Source organism: Gobius niger (genome assembly GCF_951799975.1).
Source record: "Gobius niger genome assembly, chromosome: 14".
Taxonomy (NCBI): domain Eukaryota; kingdom Metazoa; phylum Chordata; class Actinopteri; order Gobiiformes; family Gobiidae; genus Gobius; species Gobius niger.
The window spans coordinates 19400834-19423858 of NC_136865.1; the positions used below are offsets into that span (position 1 = coordinate 19400834).

At 42.0% G+C, this 23025-nt stretch overlaps 1 protein-coding gene across 1 annotated transcript; it reads left to right on the forward strand.

Annotated features, from left to right (window-relative positions):
* Positions 1-16948: 16948 nt before the first annotated feature.
* slc39a4 (solute carrier family 39 member 4) lies at positions 16949-22670 on the forward strand. Its single transcript, XM_079571535.1, has 12 exons — positions 16949-17254; positions 19395-19694; positions 19772-19955; positions 20094-20266; positions 20747-20921; positions 21140-21312; positions 21407-21592; positions 21684-21788; positions 21872-21914; positions 22006-22158; positions 22228-22415; positions 22496-22670. Exons 1-12 carry the CDS (start codon positions 17057-17059, stop codon positions 22622-22624), a joined length of 2007 nt encoding a protein of 668 aa, XP_079427661.1. The 5' UTR covers positions 16949-17056; the 3' UTR covers positions 22625-22670.
* The last annotated feature ends 355 nt before the right edge of the window (positions 22671-23025 follow it).

Sequence of the window (23025 nt, forward strand, 5' to 3'; positions counted from 1 at the left end):
AGTCACCCATTCACACTCTCATTCATGCACCAACGTACGCAGACACTGGAGGCAAGTACGGTGAAGTGTCTTGCCCAAGGACACAAACGACGGTGTGGATTTGCGGGAGCTGGGATTAGAAACCCACGACCTTCCAGTCACGAGACAGACCCTAGAATCTAAAAGCTTCTTCCAAAAACTCTCGATATAAATGAGACGAAAACGAGGATGAAAACGCAACAAAAACGCAACAAAAAAGAGACCGAAGAATAAGAGCAAAGTGGCAAAAAAGCGATGAAAAAGTGAGAAAAATGTGATGATAAAAGGGGCAAAAACGGACAAAAATGTGACCCAAAAAAATGACAAAAACGTGATGAAAATGTGACGAAAAAGAAATGAAGAGAAATGTAAAAAAAAAGTGACAACAAGGCGGCAAAAGCGCAAGGAAAAAGATCAGTTTAAATCAGTTTTGTAGGTCTTAGCTTTCAAATGACGCGTTTCTCTGGCCTATAGGCTGTAAAATTTTAGATTTGGGTAAAGCTGAACTGGATTAACTGGACAAAGAGATTAATGTCACATCCAAAAGAGCATGAATTACTTGCGTTTGTTTTATTACTGTATATTGTTATGGCTAAGGACTCTATGGGCGACGCTATCTGCCATCTTAGGGTTGGAGTTATTTTCTCCAATTATGCATATCCAAATCTCAAAGCTTACACCCTATATGCCCGTATGATACTTCATTTGAAAGCTAAGACCTTCAAGTTTCTAAAAATATGTGTAAGATCTTTGTGAGTGAAACACAACTTGCATCATATTTGCCGTCCCTGATCATAACCCTAATGTCTGACCCTAAAACTAACCTTAACGCTAAGTAACAGGTTAAAGTTCAGATGATGATGTCTATATTTGCACATACTTTATACATGTATGAGGCACAGCTGTGTATCAATATATTTTTCAATACATTTCAAAAATACGGGGCAACAAAATGGTGGAGAAAAAGACCAAGGACTTCCATGGGGACGCCAAATCAGGTGTCACCCAGTCAATGATTGCTACAGAGTCTGTCACTGTAATCCAATCAGGGGATCACAGCTGTTGACAAAATGGCTAAATTGTCACCAAATCATCAAACCTACAAACAAGCCGATAATGATCCCCACTGCCAAAGCATTGATTGTACAATGGTGCAAGAAAAAAAAGCCTGAGGAGTCGCACAAAGTAACCGATTTTCTACTAAAACCACAAATAGCAGTTTCTTCTATGTATTTGCACAATGTTCCACAACCAGGTCTTCGGTCTTTAACTCGTTGTGTTATTTTTGAATTATTTCACTCTAATCACCCCACAGCATCACATAGACCACACAAACTGCTTATTTAGGTTGAGAGAGAGTGAGTTCCACTAGAAAATGCTCCAGGGGTTAAGTAATATTTCAATTACACGACTTCTAAACAGCTTGAGCCAACTGTTCCGGTGCAAAGAGGCCACCTTCTCAGTTTGTCTCTCCAGTTCCTTTACATCTTGCAGTGAGCGAGTTGTTGTTTCATAATAACATTTTACCCAAATAACTCTCTCTGCTTGGCTTTCCACCTGTGCCTCCCTCTTTTGTATATTTCCTTACGGCTGTGTGCATTCATTTCGTGGTGAGAGGAGCGCCCCAGAGGTCTAATCTCTCCCCGGCGTCCCGCTGCGACCCTCTCTGCCTCTGATCGCTGCAGCGCCCCCGACCGCGACAATAACAGTGAGTTTGTGGCCCAGCGGGGGCATGGATCTCACAGCCAGGAGACACGCACTCGGGCCGGGGGGAGGAAACACAACCAGCACGGTTCTGGGAGGAACATGCGGCTGGTTTCAATAGAGGGGTGTGGTGCAGCATGGGTCAGTTTGGCGATAGGTTTAATGGTAATGAGAGGAGAGTTCCTATAGTCTTTATCGCCAATGGGGTCACAGTAAACAAATACTTAGACACAAATCCAGAGAAACGGAAGAGCAGCTTCAGATTTTATAATAGTTTATATTACTTAAAGCCATGATGTGCTACTTTTGCAGCTGGTTAACCCTTCATAGGGCAAGTGACTATTTTGGGTCATTTCGACACACTTTACATATAGCCTCCCTGTTGCACATCAATATAAGGTAAAGACGCATGTAGTCCTCACTCAGCCAATCAGAAGAGATCACCCTACATCAAAGATCCCACTTCTGTGGCATTTGACCAATCAGCAGAGACCGGTCACGCTCTCAACTTCCTGTTTTCTCTGAAGTCTGAAAAAGACCCAAGTCTGGCTAAATTCATGGTACATTTCTTTACATAACATGAAAACTAACCATGGTAAGTTGATGAAACTCACACACTTTATTGGTGAATAATTGTGCTATAAGTGATGTTGTGAAATAAGTGAAATCACAGCATTAAAAAGGCAGGCACCATATTTGATCACTCAAACCTATAGTTTTGTGCATATTTGGACATATTTTCTTGACAAAAGAACCAGTAAACCCTAGGACTATGTTTTTATGTTGCCAAAGGTTATTTTTAGTAAAAATGTTTGGAAAACAATACAGGAGGTGACTGACCCCGCCCACTGCACGTAAAGCACAATCACATTACATAAACTCTTGCCTATGATCGTTCATAGTGTGATCATTCAAGCATCAATATCACAAAACACAACGTCTCTCTAGTGCCAGCACCCCGAGACCTGAAAGTACTTTTTATATATATGTTAAAACAGAAGTAAACTTGTGTTATGTCTCCCAATAAAACCCTTCATTTGAAATTATTTATTTCAATGAGTGCCCTATAAAGGGTTAACGGCATAAATCGCTTGGAAGAGGACCTTTTATTGTTTGGATAGAAGCTTTGGTGATGTGATGGTGATGTTCACTCACAACTCTTTTGTGGCCTTTTTCACCAAATAAAAACACCTAATAAAATTCAGACTTTGTTTAATGCGGGGAAAGATTGCACATCAGCGCTGACTCAAGTGGAAATAATCCCATGAGCATAATTTTAGAGAATTGTCAGTTGTCCATTAACTATGAGGCAGTTTTTTTTTCATGTCCAGGAGACACATTCGATATTCTCAAGGACACTAGCGTTGAAAATATTTGTGCAAACCTTTTCTCTGCTAATAAACTGTATATATGACGTTCAAAGAGTATTGTCTTCGGTTCGCAGTTCTTTTTTTTTGTGTGTGCCATTTTTGGTAGGTTAGGTATAGAAAATACCCATACACAAAATAATGACTGGAAAAGGGCTGCTATAGGAAGCTACACACTTCAATTGCAGGAGTTTTTTTTGCTCATAAATATATTTCCGTGGACCGGCCTGTGCGTGACACAAGTAGATGGGTTTTAAGAGGGAAAGAACCATGCGGCACTAGACCAAGGAGGGGTAGAGCGCGTCACTTTTTGGGTGAATCTTTGGACTCTTCCATCAAACAAACCTTGTAAAATTGATGAGCCCGCACCATCGGGAGCAGCGCTATAATCATTTGGCTTGTGGTTTCGTAAACGTACTCCTAATTTAAAGCCAGGAAATGAGGACATGAGAAATAAGCGGGTGAGACGAAAGTGTTAGTTGGAACTAATTGGATTAATTTGGGGCTAAATCAACGCGGGATCATCTGCTCTGCGTTTATGCGAGTGAGCGAGAGCAACAAGACGGAGATGGAGGAAATTGAGGGACATGCAGGCTGCGAGAATAACAGGCCTTGATTTTCTTTGTGGTGGGCAGAAACTAATTGGTCCGGGATTAGCGGAGATTATATATTAAGAAGAGGAAGGGGGAAAAAAAAAAAAAACTCAAATTAGACCGGGCCCCTTCCACAGGTCCCGGTTTCCATGGCGACGGGGAGAGAGGAAACCAGTTGCTCGACTCGATTAGGGACGACGCGGAGAGATTTTGTTACTATTTTACACTTTCCCCCCGTTGTCCTCGGGATGTAGATTGTGTTTCTGGGAGGAAATTGCATTACAAGTGTACATTATCGAATACAGCGCATGAGAAACTACAACGTGTGCATTGGCATAAGAACCACTGTGAGTGACTGCAGAATACAAAACATTTCCCATTCCTCGTTCTGAAACCAAAAAAATTATCCATGGCTGAAGAGGAACGTGCAGAAATCGCACACTGAAAAGATATATGTAATTGAAGTAATTGAAAATGAATGGATGGCATTCCCAGAATTCCCATTCCCAAAGAAGAAAATGGAAAAGCTGCAGGTGACAAAAATGGGCAGATGCGTCGGGACTCAAATCCAAAAGTGGATCGGCTGATTTGGACCAATTGCATGGCAGTCTTGAACTGAGTGGCCGGGTTTTACATTTACCAACAAGAACAAGCACTTTTAACACTACTGACAGACAAAATGGCGGCAATGGAAAAACTGACAAACATAAAAATATATATATTCAGTAGCTCTTGTGCTATGCGTTTTTCCATACTGAGACATGTTCTTACCTGAGCTTAGAGGAGTTGATGCGTACCTGTCTGGTCTTTGTGCGTGCGCTCAGTCACGCAAAAAAAACAAAGATGTTGCTAGCATTTAGCCTCTCCCAGCATATTCCTATGGACTCAAACGGGGATGGAGCCCTTAGCCATCCGTAAACTCCGCTCAAGAGTTATGATTGAGCTGCTTCACTCACTGCATTATACGTCACGATCAAACGCTAGCGAAAATCAGATCCAATCGTTTCAAAGGAGTTCACCCCTCCCACCTGATAACGGAGCTCAATTTTGAAGATCCAGACTCTCGGTATGGTATGGACCAGGCTAGAAGAGACCGAGCTCTTCCATGGTTTCCCTATTCAAATACAGCTACGTGAGTAGTTACACGATCCAAATATAGTTACACAAAATCAAACATGTTGATTTTCTTAGCGGATAATACTATATTGTAAGGCGTAATAACAACTTGGGGGCATTTCGACGTCCGTGCAGTAATATCTTCACTTTACTGTGCGGATGTCGAAGTGCTTCTAAAAACAAAACAGTTCCCCCTCTCATCCGCTTAGAAAATCGACATGTTTAATTTTGTGTGACTATATTTGGATCGTGTAACTACTCACATAACTGTATTTAAATAGGGAAAACATGGAAGAGAGGAGGAGAGGCTAAATGCTAACATCTTTGGTCTATCAACGCATAAAGACCAGACAGTTACGCATCAACTCGTCTAAGCTCAGGTAAGAACATATCTCAGTATGTAAAAACGGTGGCCTGTTCCTTTAAACAAGGTGCACTTGATCCAGTCAGTTGCAAATTTCCCAATAAAAGTTTGTCTTTTATACAAACAAATTAAACTGGTGCCTTTCCAGATTGGTATCACTGTGCTAATGTTATTTGCTCTGTAATAAGATGGACCACTAGGAGGTTTTATATGAGCAGATATCGGAAAGGGGCGTGGTCCAGCACATAAATTGTAGATTATTTAGAAACTGATATTGTCATACTTGTAAATGCAGTATCTTTGCCGATAAATGATGGGTTTTGCATCAGCTAAACTGCATAAAATGAGAACAATGTGATTTGTTTAATAAGCGCAGGACAGAATCTCATTTTTTGTCTCCATAACGCAAAGGAAAAACAACACTTATATGGGGACAATATAAACTCAATGCCTATGTTTTCTTATTTCTGGAAACATTGCATCAATACATCCAATCGAGCAAAATGCAGAGACAATTGGCAGTTTACAGTGGATCATTGCAGGCAATTCAGACTCCCATTACAGAAGTGCACAGGTAGCAAACCTGTAGCTCCCGACTCAAATTGTTAAAAATTGCCTCTGTTTTTGCAGCACGGGGAGTTTATTGTTTGTCTTGGTGCAAAGTAATCAAAAGTGTGCTTCATGCTGGATAATGATGCACCTCTACACAGACTTTAGTCGCTTTAACATAAGCAGTAAACTAAATCCAGTCTCGCACAGTGAAGGCAGAAATATTGGACAAGATGAAGAAACTGCGACGCCATTTTTCAGAGCAAGTGCTGCCATAAAATCAGATCTAATTGGACGCATAAATCATAAAAACTCGCCGAGGACTGTCATTTCATCTTTTCTCACGGCTCTCCACCAAGCAACACAGCCGTACTGTATAATGGAGAATCAAGGATATTTAAAGTGACTGTACGAGGGAGAATGCACTCCGGGCATCTCCATCCACACAACTGTCAAAAACATCCCACTTTTTTTTGTAATTAATTGCTGAGCCGACGACTTGTTCTTTGTGGGGAAAACAGTAAAAACATCTGGCGTTAATTAAAAACAGGTCTGTACCTCTCAGAAAGCAGCTGATCCACCGGTTTGATTAAGAGAGAGATGAAAACGCGCTTCGGGCTTCAAATCTGGAGAAGTCGCACTAATTTGCAGTGTGTCAGCTGCTACTGTGGGTTTTCTGCGTGTCACTTATAAACTTTGAAATGCTGTCATGCAAATATTGGTTTGTACTTGCCAGCTTTTGAAATATTTATCTTTACTTAAGGGGTTGCTGGAGGCAGTAAATGAACATAGAGAGAACAGCTGTTGACATGTCAACCTCTAGGTCCTGTACCATCCAGAATCTGCCTATATATCTGCAGCTTTGTGTAGGTTTATCACCATGACTGGCAATTGTGAATGTTGAAAACTCATTTGAGCATGTACTTTGTGCATCTCAGGACATTTGGATGAATGGAACACATTGTGGCTGAATTGACATGAGATTTGACTGTACATAAAAATAAAAAAAAGCATGAATATTGTGCTGATTTACAGCTGGTGATGAGGGCGCGTTTGAGTGTGACACCATGAGTAATAAGTCAATTTAATGTTATTAAGTTATTTTTTATGATAGAAGGTAATTGCAAAAATATTTGCAAACATGTAAATTGAAAACAGAAAGGGAGATACAAAAAGGAACATGTTAGAATGGTTAGTATCGCTTTAGATGAAGGTGTGCTCATTAAGTATTAATAAGCATTAGTAATCATTTTAGGGTAAGGGTTAAAGGGATATTTCAAGATTTTTGACATAGGGCCTCATTTCCTAGTTATCCAGAGTGTTGCTGATTTCTGGAGATATGTTTTTTGTAATTCATGCAGTTCTTATATTTTCTAGCAGATCACTCCGCCACTGCGAAGCTTATACAACCACAAAGCTGATGCTGCTCAAATATTGAGTTCTTTTAAATGCAAAATGGTTAAAATTACTCTATCGACACAGACATTTATATCGTCTGGTGTTATAAGTGATTTGCCTCAGGTGCTCTGTGCTTGGGTCAGACTGTTTTTAATGCAGGCTACTAGTTACCATAGACATGCGCTAGCCTTCCATTAGCCTAGCACCACTAAGCTCTTCAAATATAAAAAATAAATATCTCCAGAAATCAGCAACACTCTGGAAAACTAGGAAATGAGGCCCTATGTCAAAAATCCTGAAATATCCCTTTAAGGTCAGGGTTAGGGTTAGCTATGAATAAGCATATTATTCATGGCCTATTAGTATGTTAACAGATAAAAGCATAATAAGCAGTGTGTCTTTATACGCATATTATTAATGCTTATTAATGCCTTATTAATACTTAACAAGCACACCTTAAGCGTCACCGAATGGTTTTACCAAGAGCCAAACAAACTTTGTGTGTGTGGTAACATATAAGCTAAATAAACAAGGCTAAACAATAAACACACACCGAAACCAACTGTGGGCGAATTCACAATTGTGTTGTTTGTTTTTTGTCTGCTTTGTACAGGCCCTGGTGCACTTCCAGGGAAAGTCCACACTGTTTTGCTCAGCTTGTGAACGAGTCACCTGAAACTCAGACTGCTGTGCATCAGCGCTTACAGACCAACAGTGCGTCCTCAAACCAACAAGTGTGAACAACGCATTGTTTGTTTGTCAACAAAAGCAATGGGACAACTTCAAGCGCCCAGATTTGAGTATAAATATCAAAAAGAACAACTTTTTCAAACAAAATCCATTGTTGTGGACTTGCCAAATTCAACAAAGGTGACCGCTTAGTTCTTTCAGACACAACAGTGTTTTGTCCCTGTTCTCTCTCCATCCATCTTGATTTTCCCGGGTCTTTCCTCTCGTCACATTGCCAGATGTTGTGCTGAAAATCCCATGTAAAATCAAGCGAGAGGGATGTTGTTTAATTATCTGGCCACCTGGACACTCTTGTAGCACACACATATGCTCATGCACACATTCATTTGGATCAAAACTGCATCGCCTCTGCATTTTCACCCAGACAAGTCCCTTAAACCTGTGTGGAGCATTTAAATACGCAGCTTAATTATGATGCTTGTGTTAATGCAAATATTCATAAGAGTGGAGCAAGCGGTATTTAAATGAACAGATGTTGATTAACGCACACAAATTATGATTTTAGAGTTATTTATTATGAGACAGGAACATGTTGTGGGAAGGAATTGTTGCTGATTATCCTTTGGGAACAACATCAACAGTTAAACCCATGGGTTGTCTCAAAGTCAGTGCATTTCTTGGACCAGTTCCAGCAATTACACATCTTAATTATGACACTTTTGTTAGTCATCCACTGCAATTCAGCTGGATATTTTCTCCACAATGAAAACTCACACTAACTGTACATATTATGTTATTAGCTCTTTGCAGAATAGCTTGTTTGTATTCAGAAGTGCAAACCAATCTAAAGGTTAGCGGTTCAATCCGAGCTTGAACTAGCATTTACTGTCAATGTGTTTTTGGGCACTTCATCGAGGCAGATGTGTGTAATAGTCTGTGTTCCCTGGTGTGTAAATGCGAGTGTGTTTATGTGTGTTTATGAGCAAACCAAACACACACACACAGATCACCTTTAAAGCCCGAATGCAGGTTCCTCTCATTAAAGGAACAGGCCACCGATTTTACATACTGAGATATATTCTTACCTTAGCTTAGACGAGTTGATGCGTAACTGTCTGGTCTTTGTGCGTGCGCTCAGTTACGCAAATGTTGTTAGCATTTAGCCTCTCCCAGGTTAGGTATAGCTCCAACCGGGGTGAAGCTAGAAGCTGCCAAGCTGTTCCACGTTTTCCCTATTTAAATACAGTTACGTGAAAAGTTAGTTACACAAAATTAGACATGTGATAAAAAAGTTGTATTATGTTCACCTTATTCTGGAGGTTCGCGTGGGCGTCGCCATGTATTGTGCCCGCCCCTTCTCTCTTATCAGTTAACCTGGGACTGGAGAAGTCATGATAAAATCAGTTACTACACGAAAACAAAGCCGTTTTTAGGCTGCGCAGAGAAACGGTGCAGTGTTGACTTGTTGGTGCAAGTGAGTATTGGACATTTTACACAAATCTATCTACTAAACATCACATTTTAGCGGCGAACATTTTCCCTCGTTCTCCGTTTAAATGAATGGGCTTGAAGTGTCTGTACAACGGAAGTGCCGAGGCAGTTGCCTGGCCTGCCAAACTACATGCTTTTTCATAGATATTTCAAAGACATATAGTCTGGGAGCAAGCATGATCTCAACGATTTCTCAGTGGGTGTGATTGACAAACGACATCAACCAAGTAGAGCAACGCTAGATATGTCGCAGTAACAAGTAGCAGGAAGCCTTTCCAAAAATATTCTTTTTTACGAGGGACGCTTCGAACACTGCTTCTTGCTCCGGTTTTAGGGATTTTATATTTTCCAAATGATTTAAAACAGACGAAAGAGCAGAAGAAAACAGTGTATCATCTTTAATGTTTTGGAAGAGTGCGTGGTGGTGACAGGTGACGGCTTCCGTCTCTTGGTGCGTGATTGGACCGATGTGGGTAAAATCGTGAAATGATTGGCAGGTCAGGCAACCGAGGCAAAGCAAAAAGAGGCAAAAGTGGACCGGGTGGAATAAGGTCAATTGTAAGGCGTAATAATATTAGGAGCACTTCGACATTACTGCGCAGACGTCGAAGCGCTCCAAATATTATTACGCCTTACAATATAGTACAACTTTTTTATCCGCTTAGAAAATTGACATGTTTCATTTTGTGTAACTAGACTTGGATCGTGTAACTTTTCACGTAACTGTATTTAAATAGGGAAAACGTGGAACAGCTTGGTAGCTTCTAACTTCATCCCAGTTTGGATTTGATGGGAGAGGCTAAACGCATTTGTGTGACTGAGCACACGCACAAAGACTAGTTATGCATCAACTCATCTAAAAGCTAAGGCAAGAACATATCTCACTATGTCAAAACGGTGGCCTATTCCTTTAAGGCTCTATACAATGTTCATATTCCCATAGATTTAGTTTAGAAGAGCCGTGGACAGTCAGTCGTCACGTCTCTCTTCTCTCTCATTAACAACCAACTGTTACTTGTTGATAAACTCACCTGGAAGTTAATGACCACCGGAAGGCAACAGCAGCAGCAGCAGCAGCCGAGCGTAAACCAGATTAAATCTCACTTCGGGACGTTGTTTTGTTTTGGACTGAGTTTGTGACTGAAGCTGTTTGAAACGCCCGTGTCATTGAGTGGACAGGGTTTGTGTTTGAAGTTCAGTGAGCCACAAACAGAGAAATCGTGTCACGTCTGTCAGGATGATGTATCGCTGCTCTGCCGTTTGCGTGCACGGCCGGAGAAGAGGACGCTGTTTATAATGTCGTAATGTGCGGCATATAAACCACCGGAGAGCGTTTGATACTCAGTAGTAAAATGAAATGAAAATTAATGGTGACTTCTATCTTGATTCTATGGAAAAATGAAACCAATAGAGCAAACACATTGACACTAGGACTATATTTGCTTAGAGTCAATATTTATTTATTTATTTAATGTACCGTGTCCTCCCAAACCTACAAACAGAGCCCTTGGGATTGTAATGACAATGGGTTAAGAAAACTGTGTTGTCCTGGAGTTTTTGATCACGGGAAACGTTTTCACAGTAGCATCTGGAGTGAGTTCTTCAAGCTCATTATTTTGTTCATCCTCTGGTTTGGGGGGGAAACATGGCTGCCAATCATCCAGTAATTGTAATGGACTGAAATGTCTGGCCTAAAGACACAACAACAAGCCTCTGCTGCCAATCTCATGTTTTCTGTATGTAAAATATATGAATGAATTAGACTAAACTAAATGAATTGCATTAAATTAATAAATAGCACTGAGCTTCATCAAGGCTGTAAATGTAGGTTTTCCTGTCTCTCACTCAAAATGTAATTAATTATGTAATTTCATATATTCACCTGTTTTACACAGAGATATTGATTAGCAGTCATGAATCGTATGCACTTGTGTGTCAGTGAAGTCGACCGATATATATCGACTGGCCGATATATCGACTTCCCGTATTTTTCCCGCAACTTCCCGTTTTTTTTTCTTTGGAAAGAGCTCAGTCACAGTCTTAAAATGAGCCCGCCCACAACTTCCCCGGCCTCAGTGGAGTTGAGAAACAGAGGTGAAATCGGTCACAAGTTTGTTCACCTCGGATCGTATGCTCTATATTTTATGTTGCAGACTTTTGCTTATAATTTCAGAACCATAAGAGATAGAGACTTACCATTACTTCTTATGGAATTTGTTGATGTTTTTCTTTTAAAAAAGCTCCCTCTGAAGTTCCGACTAAATGTCCTGAATAATTCAGCCCTATGCCCCTGATAAAGCAGCCAGTTTTAGAGTTTTGAAGCACCACAGGATTATCGACAAGACATTTTTAAGAATCGACCAACAATATCAGCGGTGCATATCGGCATCGGCCAATCAACATCCCCAGAAATCGGTATCAGTCTTAAAAGAAAATGAGTGTTTAAATGAGTTAGATTTGTTAGCATTGGTTTCCTGAGAAGGGATCTTTTACTTTATGGCTCTTACTTGTTTACTTGTGATTCCTTAACTTTCTCCAGTTGTATCAAGTTGCATTAAAGCAGGGGTATGTCTGCAGTAATTAGATAAGGCCTAGATCGTATCCAGATGCACGGAGCAATTTTTAATTTCCACTTCAATGTAAACTGCTGCAGATCTGCAATACAACATCTCCTCATGCTGTGTTTTAAAAGTGCCTCGACAGCGTTTTTATGATGAAATTTGAAGTTTGTAAAATGACTCAGCTTGCATCCGCTGTCAGCAGTGACACTAGTTTTACGTCAATAAACATTCAATCAGAGGCAGAAGTCCCCTCCGGTTGTGATACGTTTTATGCTATTGCGAATTTATATCGAGTCGACGGTAAAGCACTCAAAAGTTAACTACAGTGAGTGTGGAGTTTGTTCCGAGGTTGTTTAAGGATCTGCAGAAGCTGCAGAGGTTCTCCAACAACAGCAGAGCAATATGAGTTTTGCCCCATGCCGTTTGATTGGACATGCATTGAGCTCATCCAGAGGAGATGAAAGACATGCTCATCGAGAGCAAACATTGGAATTCTGTGCTAAAATGCCTTTAAAGGCTATCTTTTTTTTTTTTACAGAGGTTAAATACATATGCCAGAAAGATCATGAAATACTGCGTCACCGTTGTACTATACCGTCATATCACCTTTGCTCTGCCAACAGATCTCGAAAGCTAAGCAGGGAAGGGCCTGGCTCGTACTTGGATGGGAGACCGTTTGGGGGAACCAGGAAGCCTGGGTGAATGTAGTGAGTGAGTGAGTGAGTGAGTGAGTGAGTGAGTGAGTGAGTGAGTGAGTGAGTGAGTGAGTGAGTGAGTGAGTGAGTGAGTGGTGCTGTTCGGAGGGGCTGATGGCACAGATTGGCATCTCACTTCCGTCAGTTTATCCCAGGGCAGCTGTGGCTGAGTACCTTACCACCGCCAAGTATGGAGTGAATGAATAATGCATGTAAAGCGTCTTTGAGTGTCCAGAAAAGCTCTTTATAAAACTAATGCACTTAGCCTGTGTGCGGTAGTGAAGTCAGAACTGCAGTATATTTAAGTTCCCAAACTTTTCATACTTACACCACCAGACATCTGTCAAGATCGAATCAGGGCTAAACCTAAAACGCGTTTCAAATAGTTGTAAATGTGACTAAATTGTCTGAACTGGATGTAAAACATGTGATGGCCAAACCAGAAACCACCTAATGCATTGTTAAAGCATGAATAAAATGATCTTGAATTAAGATGATTCTATTAAATTAAAGTCTAAAATGGTAGGTAACCACTACTATAGCAAATAGACAGATCAATGGGATGGAATAAAGTTGATTTTACCCAGACACGTCACTTGGGACTAAAACATAATTATCATCATCAAACTTGCTTGCCTCAATGTGTAATTAAGAACTAAATCAATTTAGAAAGAGATATTGGGGTAATTTATAAGACAAGTGCTAAATAGCGAACAAGCTGCATGGAAAATTGTATAGCAATTTGTGGGATGTTGCACCTAATGTTGCACCTTTGTTTGTTAATGTATTGGCCGTATTGCACCAATCCTGTATTTCTCTTTCTTCATAATCCATCAATCATTTCCTCCTGTCCTTCCTCTCCTCCCCCCCCCTACCTCCTCCAGCGTGCCCCTCTCATTTCTCAGTCCACTGACTTAAATACAACTAAACCAAACCAATCAGACCACGACATGCTTATTATTTTTAAGTACCGCGTTTCCTCATAATTCGTTCCCATTTTTTACTCTCCAGTTTCCCCTCACTCTGCCCCCATCTCCAAGGTTGAAAAGAGCCGTAAGATTAAAACCAGTGAATTAATAAATCATTTCATTTGACCGTCCAACCTTCGTGAGGAATAGGCCGCTTAACGTTAAATTAGAAAATACACGTATGCACACGGGCACTCTGCACCTGCCACATGTATTATGCTAATGAAGCTACAGCCGTCACTGACCCTGGACACGGATTGGAGCGTTTATGTAAGAGCAGTGAGCAGTTTGGGGAGACGTCGAGAAGAAAAGGCACTTTGATGTGTGATACATTTGGAATGGTATAATTATATAACATTGTTGGGAAATGAGCCACAGAAACACACATTTTGGGGAACTGAACCTAGGGCCATCTTGCTGTGAGGAAAGAGCAATACTGATGATGATGATGTCAATATACTCAATGCTTGATCTTGTGTGACCAGTTTCCATAGCAATAAACATTTCTTCTCAATCTTTTGATAAAGGTTTAAAGTCATTACATTGGCTGCTATAAGAGGGGAAAGTAATGTGACTGAAACCCGAGACCAACCACAAACTGCGTTGACTATTTGGCCTGTTATTTTTCCAACATGAGATTTCTTTCCTCCATCCTCTTTGTACTTCCATGGACTGGGTCTTCAAATGTTTGAGACTGTCCAACGCATAAGTGGATTAAGCTTCATGGTTTTATTTCTGGATGGAGAAATCGGCCTCAAAGAGAAAACGAGGTTGAGTCCAGTGTCAAGAGCTAGACACACACAGCGCGATACAAGAAACGGAACAGAAATGCTCAATCCTCAGAGTTTATGCTAAAGTGATTAAAATGATATAACAAGGGGTCACAAGCCAGATTTCTATTTGTATTATTCTCCAGCCTTTTATGTTGAGTAAGTGGAGCCAGGGAGGGCAATTGCTGAGTATGTACCGTATGCCATGCTGTGATGCAGAGACCCCATGCATTTTGGCTGTTTATAATCCGGTATAAACAAAGGCAGGGTGTGTAGCGGCCGGGATGAGAATCAGCACCTCCAAATCCGAGGCCATGGTTCTCCACCGGAAAAAGGTGGCTTCCCCTCTACAGGTCGGTGGGGAGTCCTTACCTCAAGTGGAGGAGTTCAAGTATCTCGGGGTCTTGTTCACGAGTGAGGGACGGATGGAGCGTGAGATCGACAAACGGATCGGTGCGGCGTCAGCAGTGATGCGGTCGCTGTATCGGTCTGTCGTGGTGAAGAGGGAGCGGAGTCGGGGCAAAGCTCTCGATTTACCGATCGATCTACGTTCCCACCCTCACCTATGGTCATGAGATTTGGGTAGTGACCGAAAGGACAAGATCGCGAATACAAGCGGCCGAAATGAGTTTCCTTCGCAGGGTGGCTGGGCGCACCCTCCGAGATCGGGTGAGGAGCTCAGTTACCCGGGAGGAGCTCGGAGTAGAGTCACTGCTCCTCCACGTCAAAAGGAGCCAGTTGAGGTGGCTCGGGCATCTGTTCCGGATGCCTCCTGGTCGCCTCCCGCGGGAGGTGTTCAAGGCATGTCCTAGATGGATGGATGGATGGATGTTTGAGGGTCAAGATGTGGTGGTTAGTGTTAGAATTGGGTTTAGATTAAGGTTAGGGGCCCTAAACTTAGGGTTAGGGTCTGGGTAATACATTGTATAACAATAATAATAATAATAATAATAATAATAATAATAATAATAATAATAATAATAATAATAATAATAATAATAATAATAATAATAATAATGCATCGGTTTTATATAGCGCTTTTCTAGACACTCAAAGACACTTTACATTGCATTATTCATTCACTCCATACTCGGTGGTGGTAAGTTACTATTGTAGCCACAGCTGCCTTGGGGTAGACTGACGGAAGCGAGGCAACCAGTCTGAGGCATCGGCCCCTCCGACCATCACCAACCACGCACTCGCTCACTACAATTGTATATGTGACATTATAACAAGGGAGAAGCTTAGTTTTGTAGGTCTTAGCTTTCAAATGAGGCTGAACTGGAGAAAATGTGCGTGGTTCAGGCAGGGGTTAAGGGGTTAGATAAAGATGAAAAAAACAATAGATGCCAGGTATTCGGAAGAAATACTTTGCGGTGGAGGCAATTTGAGTCCTGAAACTGTTACAATGAATCTGGAGGAGCGCCACCATGTGACATCAACCTTCTTCTGCATTTCTGCATAAACAGTGTGGGACTTGATGAGCGCTGAGAACATCCACAGGTTTGTTTGGCAGATCGTTGATTCAGCCCGACAGAGGGGAGGGTGAAAGCAGGTCAATGTCCAGTACGCGCTTTGTCTTAAAGATCATCCACAAACGGGTCACCTTTGTGCCCTGTCAGGGGCGTAGAGCCGAGGAGACCAGCTGTCCCAGGTCCCATGTCAGAGGGCCGGTCATGTGGAAGGAGGCGAGAGAAGCCAATCAACTCGATGATCTTCCTTCTCACTGGTTTTTGACGTAGACAGTCAAGACCATGTCAGAATAAATGCGTTCTGTATGTGAAGCAATAGCACGGCAGCACATTGATTACGTCCTCTATAGCCTTCTGTGCAGGGCCGTTGACAGACCTGCTGGGGCCCTGGGCAAGATACAAATGAAGTCCTTTCCACACACTCCTTGTCGAGTCAGGCAAAAATGTACAGGCAGCTGAAAATGTTTTAGTCAAATAACCTAAAACATAGGGATTCTATAAAATAAAATAAATAAATAATACAGGCTTGGACCTTTAAAACGTGTCTAAATACTTGCAGGTATTGGGCAGCTTCACATGGGGAAAACTGCACAAGTAGTGGATCTCGCCGAGTGTTTTCAACAGTATCACAATACATCTATGCCCTCTAGTGGTCAAACGTAATTGATGCATATACTTGTTGGATGAACCCATTATCAAGGTTAAGGTGACTGATCAGTATCTGTGCGCGTGGGTTTACTCTGTAGTTAAATGAGGGCAGGTTACGAGTCGTAAATAGGCCTGTAAAAAAAAAAAAATGTATGAAGGAAAAATGACCAAATAAAAATCTCACCAGTGTCACATCATGTCCCAGCAATTCTGTTACATATGATGACTCGCATTGCCTAATCAAAGGAACGCACTGTATCTGCTTGCTGTTAACGGCGCACTCATGACAGATAATAAACAAACTTGTGATTGTTAATCTGCTATGAGTGTGTGCCAGAATTACTCGGCTACCTCGTGTGGGAGTTATAGTCATTGTAGGATTTCAAGTCGATCTGTCCCAGTGCCTTTTATCAGCGCGTCCATTAAGAGGTGACAGTGCGTTTCAGGTGCATAGGACAGCGCGAGCCGCGTCTCAGCCAATCACGGTCCAGGGCGCAGCGCAGCTCCAGCGGTTTGAAACTTATAAAGAGGCGAACAGATGACAGTGCGCTTCAACCTGTCCTGCGAGCCACCACGGGGCACGAACGACTCAAATACACCTGTTTCCCCCCTTCTTAATTCTCGCATAAGTAATTAAGGCACTTTCTCCGAGATGTATTCGACGTGGTTTATCCTTTTCCTCTCCATTCTCGCCGGTGGTGCGTCTGGTTCGCCCGCCCTGGAGGAGGTGTACCAGGACGTGGTGAGGCTCGTGGACCCGGGGCGGCAGCATCTGTCCGGGACAGCGCTGCGCACCGTCTTTAATACACTGGAGAAACGTGTGCAGTGCGCCGAAGTGCCGTGTGAAAAGGTAAGTTTTTATTGGGCTACCTGCGCTGCATCCAGGTGAGGCTTTGGCCTGGTGGAGACTGCAATCGGAGAGGGGTCGAGGTCCAAACACTGTTAACTCAAGGCTTTACTGATAAACTATAGCACTTTATCAATGGTAAAGGCCTATTTTCAATAACTGTGGGATATAACTCAATTCATGGTCCTATTATCAACAATCCATAAGAAGCCTACGCCCAAATATTTTATTAGCCTCTTTATGCAAATAATCTGAAAACTTTTGATCTTACACTTACAATTGAATTTAGTTCAGTGAATTATGGAGAAAAGCGTTATTTTCTATTACTATTATTATCACGATTCCCTAGAGGCCATCTATTCCTATGGTATAATTCATTTTATTTTTTACAGTCTATGGCAGGGGTGTCCAAACCTTTTTTCATGGGGGGCCGCATACTGAAGCGTACACAGGGTGAAGGGCCATAGATCGGTGGTTAGTGCCGCAAAACCTTTGACTAGCAGAGGTTTAAATTGCGCCCCACACCTTTATTTCTGCTCAAAACCTTCATGCCAGCTCTGTCTCTCAGTAAAAGGTTAATTGTTTGGTTAGAATTGTGTAGAATTATTACATTTCAAATAAAAAGGACTATCTCTGATGATGTGTCCCGATTCAGCAAGAAGGCAGAGGGCCACCAAAAATTGGTCTGAGGGCCGCATTTGGCCCCCGGGCCGCACTTTGGACACCCCTGGTCTATGGGTATAATCCAGGGGTAAGCAACGTCAGGCTAGGGGGCCAAATCCGGCCCTCCAGTTTAAACCTCTGGCCCCCAAGATGAATTTGATAAATATTATAACGCAAAAAAAAGAGATCAAATACCTGCTAAAGTCGGGGAGTGTGGGGGAAGATGAGCCGGTTTTTGCTTTGGTGGTGGCTGTGTAAAAACTGTACCATATAAATACAAAATGTTACGTATGTTATGTATATATAGTCAATTTTGGGATTCGAAAATCGCCTGGACCGCCTGAACTGAGCACATTTTGTCCAGTTTACCCAGATCTAAAAGCTTCAAGAAAAAAATGGTGTTGAAAACGTGGATGAAAACACGACAAAGTGACAAAAAAGCGACATGAAAATGCAAACAAAATGGCGAATAAAACATGTCAGGAAAGCAATAGTAACACAACTAAAAAAAAGTGACAAAAAAAGAGAACAGGACAAAAAACCTACAAAAGTACTTTAAAAATGTGACAAAAAAGCGGCGACGACGCAACAGAAAAGTTCCAAGAGGTTGAAAAAAAACCATCTCATTACATGTATAATGTAAAACATTGGCTTTTGCAGAAAATGGTTCTTTGGGCTTAAATGTTGAGGTTCGGCCCTTGGTGATTTGACAATGATGAAAACTGACCCTCCAGGAGACAAACTTTTTTCACTGTTTTACACATTCTTTCTCTTTAAGTTGATCAGGTCATTATGAAGTTGCATAAGTTGCATTGGTGGGTCGGATAGCATTTATTGTTGGCGACGAATCATTGTGTCTTAGATAATTGTTCATAATTGTTAAGTCTTAAATGTAAATGTTGGCTGAGGTATTTTACATAATTTCTTGAGCATTTTCACAGCGGTTTTATCAAAGATGTTTGATAGAGAAATGCAGATAAATTGACCTATACATGGATGAGAGATGCATAGCTTTCCATGCATTTATGTTTTTATGGACTTGTTTTCACAGGTTATTAGAGATTATTAGTGATAACATGTTTGAGTTCAACAACATGTCTTTGGATAACACTATGACACTTGGAAATTACTCATGCTTTTTCATTTGGAATTTTAAACACATTTTAGTAGGCTTACATATTATGTCAAGAAATGTTCAACCATTCAAGTGTCTTGCCCTAGAACAGAAAAGCAAAAGCATGTGCTAAACTGGCAGCAGAGATTTGGCAACGTAGCAGAGAAATTCAACTTTACCCTGAGGATCTTCATCTTAGTGGCTTTGCACATTGATGCCTGTGTTTGAGAAGTCAAGGAGCATGTTTAAGTTTACCTGCCGTATTCAGCTGAGATTGAATAGGAAAAGGCTGACATGCTCTCGTAAAATGCTTTGCTTCTTAATGTCACTAACTAGTTTTCTTTGCACATTCTGTTTGTCTCACAGTGCAGTCCAGCGAATGAACTTCACCAGCTCATGATTTCAAATCAAATAGACAACATTAGTTTATCCGACTTTAGGGTCATTGTGCTCGGCAGTGTCCTCTACCTCAGCTCTCCCGAAACCGCCTGTTCAGCGATAAAACAAGGGACCTGGAGAGAAGAGACAGAGCATTTCCTTCACGAGGTCACTCACAGTGAACATCACCAGGTGTCTGAGCACCATGATCACGAGCACATCGATGTTCACACTGTGGAGCTGCTGCTGCTCGACGTCAACGACCACTACAGGCCTGTGGAGAATCAGGTAAAGACTCTCATAACCTCAGTAACCCCCTGTGACGTTTCTCTCTCATGCCCTGTTGCCTGTCTCCGCATTGACAGAATTGTGTTGATGCCGCTGAGCTCACCGAGGGGCATGAGGTTGGGGAGGTTGAGGCTGTTCTTGGACATGTCCTGGTGCACGCTCTGAAGGGGCACTGCTTCATGACCCGCGCTCTTCCTGAGGAGAGCTTTTTCCTGGACAACATCATGGAGCGTCTGGGGTCCGACAACTTCACGGTGGAGGGTAACTGCTGTTAATAATAAACACCAGACTAATGCATCAGTTATGTGCATGTGATATCAAGATGAAAAGTTACATATAACCTAAGATAATCCTGTGAACAAAAACTAGATTTTAATAAGCAGCGTTCCTCTTTTCCAGAACTGAAGGTCCTAATGAAGAGTCTAAACCTGGGGCCAGACTCAGAGACGGATCATGATCACGGTCATGATCACAGCGACAGTGAACACGGACATAAGCAGCACAACCACCGGAGGAAGAGGAGCACACATGAGCATGGGGAGAAGCACGGAGCCAACAGCACGTGGGACGAGGTATCATCATCAAAATGTGTTATTTAGCTTTTCCAGGAACACAGACCACAGACACTCCTCTTGTGGTCATGACATCAGCGTCTTATGACTGACTATAAAAACCTTTAGTAATTTAGTAACTTTATTTTACACAACCCTTACTGCGCTATGCAACAATGTGTAATAACCTTTTCCTGTGGGTTATATACACTATGGAATGATGTGTACATAAGGCAATAAGACAGAAATCCCTAACACTAACACAGTGTGAACGATATTGGTACAAGTTATTACAGATTGTTCCAAAGCAGATTACAATGTACAGATTACATTGCTACATTGTGGGTAGTACAATGTAGCAATGGTAGTGGAAAACACCCAAACTTCTTCCTTTTTATCATCAATTCGGTTTGTTGAACAGGATTAAAAATGAATCTACTTTTCAGTGCTGGCTTTTGTAATGATTTTTCCTAAAGATGGCTTCATGTCTTCTGATTCCAGCATTGTTTCTGTGCTGAGGAGTTGATGTGGATCTTCCACTCTAACAGCAGCTCCTCTGACGCGCGCTCGGTCTTGGCTCGGCTCAGTCCGGCTCTGGTGCAGCAGCTCCTGAGCGGGGCCTGTGCTAGGACCACGAACCCGGTCAACCCTGACGACGGACTCAGCACGACTGAACGTACGTGCCTCTTTTTTACATATGCTGTCATGCTTTTGAACTCTTTTTATTTAAATTGTTCCTCATGTATGGAAAAATGTGTGAGTGTCCATGTTTTGTCCATTCATTATATATTCTTCCTTCAAACTAGGGAGAGGGTCCTTAACTTCTTGAGCAAATTCATTTTAATCGTGGTATTGTCCGCCTGATTTGCTGACTTGGCGTTGTCTCTTTTCCAGGATACCTCTATGCCACTCTGGCTAATGTGGTGATAACCGTCTTGTCCATGTTTGGGATCGTGGTTCTGATCTGCACCTCCTGCTCCACTGTTTTCCAGCTGTGTATTCAGTTCTGCATCAGTCTGGCTGTGGGCTCGCTCACCGGAGATGCCCTGCTCCACCTGCTTCCAATGGTGAGACAAAAGAACAGACAGAGGTTTTGACGTGGTCTGAGTGAGTGGGTGACTAGAATTATCCTGTATTGACAGTATGTTTTTTCGTGTTTAGTTTCTGGGTCTCCATGTGCACGGAGCGGAAGGCGGCAGTGACCATGTGCACTCAGGCGGGCCTCCGGATTATGTCCTGAAGATGTTGGTGGTGATGGGTGGGATCTACTACTTTTACCTCATGGAAGCGCTCTTCTCCCTCATCTCTTACAAAGACAAAAAACACCAGCACAGTCATCATCATGCGGTAATAAGATCATCCACATACAGAGCATTTTATACTATTAGTAGTATGTATCTGTGGGTAGCATTTCATTTTAATGAAATGTATATCTCAGGATGAATCTGAGCCGCACCACTGTGATCACGGAAAGGTTTTGGAAATGTATCAACAAGAAAAGAAACAAAAAGAGAAGATGCAGTCGGTGTCCAAAGCAGATCTGGTAAGAAGCTTTCATTTCTGTTTGATGTTTATGTAATACACTGTGTGTTTTGCTGATGTATGTATGGGGAAATGCTTTTCCAGATTTTATATGAGGAAGAGAACCCTCAGAAGGAGCGCACACGAGGTGAGGCAGACACGATGTCATTTGAGAACATTTCTAGTGCTGTGATCATTATCATTATGTGCATGACACGCGTCTGTCTGTGCCACTGCAGAACAGAGGCTGCTGCCCTACATGATCACTATTGGAGACGGTATACACAACTTTGCAGACGGTTTGGCAATGGGCGCCGCCTTTTCTGTGTCGTGGAGGTCAGGTTTAGCCACATCTATAGCCGTCTTCTGCCATGAACTTCCTCATGAACTGGGTGAGTGCCTCCCTCCTCGTGCCTGTGGTCAAATGTGAGTTCTTGTCGTTAACCTGTTGTTTATTGCAGGAGACTTTGCCATCCTGCTGCACAGTGGCGTGTCGGTTCGAAGAGCACTGCTGCTGAACGTGGGCAGCGCTCTGACCTCATTCCTCGGTCTTTACATCGCTCTGTCCGTCGCCACAGACATCGCCACGCAGCAGTGGATTGCTGCCGTCACCGCGGGGCTGTTTTTGTACGTGGGGCTGGCTGACATGGTGAGTGTTTCAAAGAATAGATCAAAAATATTTAACATTCATTTGATAATCAGTGGTGCATGTTCTCGGTTTCCCCTCAGCTCCCCACACTGGTGCACATCGACAGCAGGAGGCCGTGGACGGTGTTTCTGCTGCAGAACATCGGTCTGCTGTGCGGCTGGGGAACCCTGCTCCTGCTCTCACTGTACGAGGAGCAGATCCACTTTTAGGCATTGTAGTAATTAGAAATTCACAAAGCACTTTTACTCATATTCAGGTGTCACTCCAGATAGTTTTGCACACTGTAAAAATATGCAGTCACTGAACGTTACATGTGAGTAGTAACAATGAAAACAATGGGAGACACAACGAAGCAATCTGCAGGTTATCTGTCTCCGAGCGCCTTGAGCAAACACTGAAGATTATTTAAGATGTTTGTTTAAGGATTTGATAACATGATTTTTTTTCTCCCTTTTTAACGCAGTACTGAAAATACTGATAATAAATGTATGGATGAGTTTTTGCATGATTTCGATGGATCTTGAAAGTTAACATGTAAATAGTTTGTAAGATATACAAAATAAATGTTGCAATTGATTTATTTTTTTTATCGTACACAGTATCAAGTGAT

Bases quoted from the DNA above. Each gene is read 5' to 3' on its own strand.
- slc39a4 (XM_079571535.1), top strand. From the start codon at position 17,057: ATGTATTCGACGTGGTTTATCCTTTTCCTCTCCATTCTCGCCGGTGGT. The intron at 21,313-21,406 runs GTGAGACAAAAG...TTTCGTGTTTAG, and splicing joins TGCTCCACCTGCTTCCAATG to TTTCTGGGTCTCCATGTGCA. The intron at 21,789-21,871 runs GTAAGAAGCTTT...ATGCTTTTCCAG, and splicing joins CGGTGTCCAAAGCAGATCTG to ATTTTATATGAGGAAGAGAA.